We start from the raw sequence: 7139 nt of genomic DNA, 5'->3' as shown, positions 1-7139 counted from the left end.
GGTGTAGGAAGGATTTTAAATGGCTTCTCAGTGACGTTGTCGAGATTCATCCATTGCAGCCATTGAACGTTCAGGAGGAGGAGTGGCACTTGACAGGATGATCGATGTGCAAGGTTGGAATTATTGACTAGTCGCGCCCCCCTAATCATTTAGAAGGTATTACTTGCCGAAAGTCATCCACCGTCATGCCACTATTTTATAGTAAATTCTGCTGTTTGTGTCAGAATATTATAATCTCAGTTGGGCTGTAAAATAAATTTCATTTTCAAAATACAAATACACATTTGTGAGTGACATCCGCCTCAGAATGTTATCGTCTCCATATTAGCAAAGGCAGCAATAACAGTCCCATACTTTAGGCGAAATAAAATACTATTTCTTCTTCTGAGGTCTTTGTGAAAGCTGCTGTGTATATGATTAAGCAAAGTGAGATGATTATTTCTCCCTATTATTTCACACTGTAGCCCTACATCACTTTTCTAAATCTAGATAAGACTATGCCCCGTTTCATGATTATGCAAAAAGAAACGGCAAATATGTTGCAGAAGTACTAAAAACAAATGCCATGTGTATGAGGCGATGAGTAGCTGTTCATCTCCAAAAGTCCTTTTGCAGTGAGTTGTGTGTGACCTCTGTCATTGTTGAGCTTCATTAATGTATATTCCAAAATAAATTCAATTCAATTACGACCAAACATTTTTCTATGGCATATATTCCATTCATTAAATGTTACTCCAAAATTGTAATGACAGAATACAACATGACAGAGTCAATTACAAATCAGTAAACTCATCACTCATCATTGTTGTATCCTTTTCTCATATCTGTAGTAGGGTATACGGGTGCACTACAATATTTCACAATTCACACAAAGCTGTTCTGATTCTCTTCATGCCTGCATTGTTAATTTGCTACACTGATCATTGTAGGTCGGTACTTCATTTTACCAGCAGGGGGAAGCCAACTCTTGCTCTTTGTTTGGTGTCTCGTTTAAATGACCCTACTGTGTTTCACAGCCTTTCTCATCGTTGATTTTAAAAGAATCCTTTTTTTTGCTAATTAAATTAGATTCATCTCTACCTCTATGCCCCAATATTGACAGTTTACATTTTTTAGGTGTCTGCCTATTTTTTTGTAAAATGAAGATGCCTACATATTTTTAAAAAATCAGGAGTTTTAGAGCAACTGAAGAGTGGGACTGAAAACCAGTGAGTGGCCTGTGTTTTTATCATATATTCCCTTACTCTCTACTTTTATGTTACGTGCATTCAGAGAGTTCGTTTTAATCGGTTACCATTTTGGTAATCAGTTATTCAGTATATGTAGGCCTATATTTTTTCAGGAAAATACCTCAACATTCTTTGATTTCAGTTCCTTTTAACATTGATTTAGCTTTGACAGCAAAATATCTTGACAGGTGCAAAACAAAGCACTCGATAACATAATCTTGGACTTTGGGAAATACTGATAGACATTTATTTACCATTTCCTGATATTTTAACGCTCAAATAACTAATTGATTAATCAATAAAATTACCAATAGCTGCAGCCATACATGGTACTCCCACTGAACTAGTACTAATGTGTTGAGAATAACTAAGAATACATCAGAATCTGTGTGTAAATCTGTTTATACTGGATGATGTGTGTATCAAATTGGCTATGTATCCATGTTATGCTATTTATTGTGTTGTGATGGCATTCAATTTTTTTCACCAACAGATTTGTCTGTGTTAGCTCTGTCACCTGTCATCTTGAATTATGGACATTTGTATTATGACTTGTGTTATGGGTGTTGGTGGACATAGTGGTCGTTTGTGTGAAACCTGAGTTCCTGTGGCCCCTTTATTCTATTCTCTTAGGCCTCGGTCAGTCTCTGACATATATCCTGTTTCTCTGTCAAGTTAATGCTGAAAGTTGCACTTTCATGTGAGATCAGGCAACACCTGGAGCTTCCTGTCTAGTTCATCAGGCACTGCACACTCTAGCAACACATCTTGGAGATGAAAATGTCCCAAAACACAGGGCTGTATTCACACGGCCATAACCTGCCATATATCTTCATCAGGTCAGGCCGGTTGCTGTGATAGAGGGGAGTTTGACCTATTTTTTATCAAAGGGGGAAAGTAAAGGGAGCTTATTATATGATGGTCATGTATGTATCTTGACCACTTCAAAATTGGAAATACTAACACCACTGCAATAATATACAGCAGTATATAATTTTTGGCAAATTCATTCACAGTTATTATAACTATTGCCATGACTGTCCTCAGAAATGCTATGTGTACCTCTTTGTCAAAGACTTGTTGTCAAGGGACACCAGACAATGTGTACAATAACTCCGGGAAAGGCACCAACTGTCAGATTCAACCATTTAAATCCCTCTTTGCAAATACAGGAGGGCTCACATTTCAGGGAAATGAGGCACACTTTGAATACAACAGGAAGACCAGTTTATACCAGTGACGATGATGGCGCCCTTGGTGTAGGTGTAACCATGGGGATAGTGGAATGCCCGTGATTTATGGAAATAGAAGACAACAGTGTACATATCATTTTCGCTATTGTCAGTTTTTTTAAAAATGAGATCAATGCACACATGAGAGGTTGTATATTTTAAAATGTAATACCCACTATGTGTGCTCATTTCAACTATGTTCCTCATTGTTGTTTCTAATGACTCTTGTGGTTGCTTTAGGGAGACAGATGATTATGGATGTGATGTTCTGAAGTGTCATTGTACTGTGAGCATAGAATCACACTGTTTTGCAGAGTGCCAATTTTAGGCCGTTGTCGTTGAGGATGCTCACTGTACTACCTGACCACAGAAGGTGATGGCACAGCACCGACACTGCCGCGCCCGGCTCTTGGGCAGGCATGGGTTTGGGGTGGGGAAGTGTGGGGGGTTGACCAAGACCAGGAGAGCAGGGCAGCGTGTGGAATTTGGGAGGTGTTTGCTATGTTTGTGCTGGAGAGCCCGGCTGTGTGTTCACAGGCTGAACTCTGGTCCACTGGTGTCTGACTGGGGCCAGGCCAGTGACTTAGCCTCCTCCTCATACCACTCTACATCCCCAGCCAGGAGACAAGTAACTGACGTGCTAGGACTTGTTGCCCTCTGTTACGCAAATGGCCATTGTAGATTGTGGCCTTTATAGCCCCATGAAGAGCCGAGTATGATATCTAGTATTAACACATATAAAGTTTTCTTCTGTGAATCATAATACATTATAGCAATATGATGGCCAAACAAATTGAAAGGCAAAATCAAGCTTTTGTATATGTTTTAATGTGATGTGCTTGTCACACATCAAAGACACAATTTATTACAAAACTAAATAGAAGTCATAAATACACAAATAAAATCCTCACTCCAGGATGAGAGCCTGTAAAGCATCAGAATTTAGTCAGATCCCAAGCACGCCCCGAAAAATGAAGCGATTTCCAAATATCGTCACTCCACTGAATGAAGTTTGTATATGTACATTGAAAGTTCTAATAAAACACACAGACTCTTTCTGTTATTTTTTTTACTTCTCTCATTCAACTTGTCTATCATCCCTTTTCATTGTCTTGACTTCACTCTGTCACCGACACAAAAAACACATACACATACACAAACACGCACGTATATGCCGGATTCACACACTCACATCAGAAGGCAGTGCAGTGCCAACAATGGTCGATAATTAGAGAACTGTATGCACTGAACAGACAGAAACAATTAACAAATGAGTCAGTATACTTATGGATCCCCAAATCTGTTGTGTATTCAAAGCAATCATCAGCCTACCATTCAAATACACATTCAAGACCAAAATCACCTGTCAACACCACAGCGGAGATCAACTTGGAAAGGGATGTTAGTGCACTTCAATATTTACCCATCCAAGCTGATGGGAAGTCTACAAATACCTAAATATTCTGCCTTTCCTCCAGTGTTGGAGGTACTCAAAAATTAAGACCAATAAATTAGAAGAGAGTCGGACCAAAAGAAACAACAGTAATATGTAACAGACACATCTCATCTGATGTCGAGTTTGCCATTCATTGGTTCAACAGCAATGTGTTGCAACTCAGAACTGTCTCCATAGATAGCAGGTTATGTCTGTGAAGTGTCAGCACTTAGTTGTGCAGTGCAGAGTCCAGCTACAGATGGTAGAACTCCACATGGCAAACATTCCACAAAAGGCGAGGGAAAAAGGGAGGGAGGGAGAAGAACGTCCAAATGGTAGGAAACGTAAAGTGCAAGCAGATCATCTAAACATATTATTGAAGGTTAGCTTAGTTGGGGGAGGAGGGGAGAGGGAGGGGAAGAGGGCTGATCCTGACACTAGATGAAGGCCAGTGCTCTCTCTTAAGTCTGTGGAGAAGTGATCGACCACACAAGAGGCAGCACCTCCACTGCCGGTGGTCTGGTGCGCAATGGTGGACCTTCTGGTCATACATCAGTCACAGAGGGAGGCAAGCCAGGCTCCCATCCTAATGCAGGGTTGGGTTGAGGGTTGGGTGGCTGGACGGATTGGCTTTCACTCCAGTGATGGCGATCCCTGGAAGGTGTGGATGTCGTTGTGGAGGCTGACCGAGGGCCCGGCCCGGTCATCGCCATCGTTGGAGGACGGGCAGCTCCGGCTGCAGCGGCAACGCTGGACCCACATGACGTTGCGGTTAACATTCTCGCCGTCGGGGCACTGGAAGCGCAGGCGCACTGTGCGACTCTGCGTGGGACGGCAGCAGCGGCCATCGACGCAGGAGCCGCAGGTGCGCGGCCGGTAGCGCCGGGTTGTGGTGCAGCCGGCGAACGTGATGCTCACTGGTTGCCGAGGCCGCACGGTCCGCCGGCACTTCTTCCCTTTCTAGAACAACACCAATCGAAACCATGAAATATGACATATATATATATATATATATATATATATATATACATATATATACATATATATATATATATATATATTGCATATTCTTAACAATCACCATTCTTTGTAAAACAATGTAGTTTTAGATGTTGTTTAACTGGTGCCTGAATTCCTAATGTGGGACGACAGGGAGAAAACAGGGAAACGTCTTAGTAAGCAGTTCACAGGGAGTTCACCATGTTATTACCTTGACACTAGCAGTCACACCACACTCCCGAATCTGGCAAAACCGTGTCTCTTTGACCAGGCGGCACTCTGGGTTCTCATTGGTGACTCGGCTGGAGACGCCAAAGCCACATGTGGCCGAGCACTCCGACCAATCAGTGGTCTGTGGGAAACAGGAGGTCTGGGGCACTATCAGACGAGACGTGGGCAGAGACAGCCACTCTGTGTGAGAGGAAAGAAATATAAAGTGCATCAATAAAAGCAACATGCTGAATTATGTGAAATATACAACTATGAATTCAAAGCATTGGTTTCATATTCAGCCTCAGAACAGGCTTAATGATTTTAAGGTCAGGCTAAAAAGCAATATGGTGACAATCCCCATGTTCTCTCGTCCTTGCTACACCCAAGGCATATGGGATGACGTATGTGTGTTTTCCCTACCCTGGAAGGAGAGGCTGGTGCTTGAGCGCTGCTGTGTCGGGAGGTGCTTGCTGATGTGGTTTGTAGGGAGAGACGTGTGCTCAGGCTCCCGCGGCTCCTCGCTGATGTGGTTGCTGTCGTCGCACACCCACTCCTGGCAGCAGCGACCGGCCGGCGTGGCCAGTCGAGGGCTGGCGCAGCGCCAGTCGGGCAGAGGCACCTGGTGCGGGCACAGGGGCATGCAGCCCACCACGCCGTCCATGCAGCTGCACTGGTGCTGGCAGCTGGGCTGGAAGTCCTCGCCGTGCTGGTAAACGCGTCCGGTGAACTCGCACGGCCGACCCTGGGCCTGGGCTAACGGGAAGAGGTCAGAGGTCAAAGGGGAAGGGTCAGGTAAACCCCCCCCCCCACCTCCTCTACCTGGCACAAAGAGGCCATTCTAAACCCCCTCCCCCACCCCCTGCCCTTTCCCTCTCTTACCTCGGCACAGGCCTCGCTCAGGGTCACCCCCGGCCCCCAGGTGGCAGTGCAGGCCCTTGATGTGGTCGCAGGGCAGGTCGGGGCCGCAGTCCTGGTTGAACTGCTGCGCGCACACCCGGCAGCCGCAGCCGCAAGCGTCCGTCACCCAGCTAACGCCCAGCGGGCAGGCCGGCAGGGAGGGGGAGCAGGAGCACTGGGCCGGGCAGGCGCCCTCCACCTACAAGAAGGACCACGCAGCACGTTACTTAATGGTCAGGACGGCCAACACAAAGCTACACTGTGCCTGGACCGCGGGTGACTGACTCATTCACTGATATCATTCCATCAGCAGCACTTCTGAGTGAGGTGACATCTGTATGAAAGCACTGAACCCTCTGATCTGTATACAAATATGAATAGATTAACATTTTTTTCTTTTACTATTTTATGTTCCGGGCTGGTACTTGGAATTAACACAATAATTGTGATTATGAACTATTCAGCCTGGTGTCTGGTTTTCAGTGTGAGTGGCAGTAAAAAGATTAAACTTCATAATAATAACTAAAAACACTCCATGAGACATTGTATATTTGTGTCTTTATCTGATGAGATAATTTAATTGACAGTAAGGTCCTAATGACTTTGTCATCCTTCCTCACTCACTGTGCTAAAACACATCCAGCTGCAACAAACTATCATCATGGGAAAAAAACTGGTAGCCAAGCAGTTATTGCTAAACTCACCAGCAATGCTGAGCCCCAATACATCAAGAAAGCAATGTTGAGCATCTTCCTCGTCAAATTCTCCATGAAAAACATCCCTCTGGTTGATTTTGGCAAAAATATACTAATTTTCCAGAAGTGATGTAGAGATCCAAACGATAGCTTTTAGTGATCCGGTGCTAAAGCATGAAAAATCCGTAGCAATTCTCAACAGCTTCACTGAAGATCTTATGTCCAAAAATGTATCAGAAAAAGTTAGTCTAGCTAAACAATAAGCTAACAGTGTCACTTCACTGTGTGTCTGCACTTTCTCTGTCTGTCTCTCAGTATGTGTCTGAAGCCAGTCAGGGGTCTTAAGTGCGTGCACTGAGATGTGCACCAGTCAGCTTCTCTCTGTCTGTCTCTCTCTGGCTTCTCCCCTCTCCAAAGCTAAGCTCCCAGTGCCACCCAG

General features: G+C 44.3%; 1 protein-coding gene across 1 annotated transcript; it reads right to left on the bottom strand.

Moving 5' to 3' along the window:
* Positions 1 to 3269: 3269 nt before the first annotated feature.
* Positions 3270 to 7139, bottom strand: ccn1l2 (cellular communication network factor 1, like 2). Its single transcript, XM_076270370.1, has 5 exons — positions 6710 to 7139; positions 5988 to 6204; positions 5529 to 5861; positions 5107 to 5306; positions 3270 to 4856 (listed from the first exon to the last, which is right to left on the bottom strand). Exons 1-5 carry the CDS (start codon positions 6782 to 6784, stop codon positions 4530 to 4532), a joined length of 1152 nt encoding a protein of 383 aa, XP_076126485.1. The 5' UTR covers positions 6785 to 7139; the 3' UTR covers positions 3270 to 4529.

This window comes from Alosa pseudoharengus, unplaced genomic scaffold, assembly GCF_046254945.1.
Source record: "Alosa pseudoharengus isolate Yale_2024_CS ecotype anadromous, Long Island Sound unplaced genomic scaffold, YU_APseudo_1.1 YU_APseudo_1.1_scf_6, whole genome shotgun sequence".
Lineage (NCBI taxonomy): Eukaryota > Metazoa > Chordata > Actinopteri > Clupeiformes > Clupeidae > Alosa > Alosa pseudoharengus.
Note: the sequence above shows the minus strand (reverse complement) of the source record. Positions and strands in the feature narration are given on the sequence as shown.

Bases quoted from the DNA above. Each gene is read 5' to 3' on its own strand.
- ccn1l2 (XM_076270370.1), bottom strand. From the start codon at position 6,784: ATGTTTTTCATGGAGAATTTGACGAGGAAGATGCTCAACATTGCTTTC. The intron at 5,862-5,987 runs GTAAGAGAGGGA...TCTTCCCGTTAG, and splicing joins TGAGCGAGGCCTGTGCCGAG to CCCAGGCCCAGGGTCGGCCG. The intron at 4,857-5,106 runs GTAATAACATGG...GTGTTGTTCTAG, and splicing joins GTGTGACTGCTAGTGTCAAG to AAAGGGAAGAAGTGCCGGCG.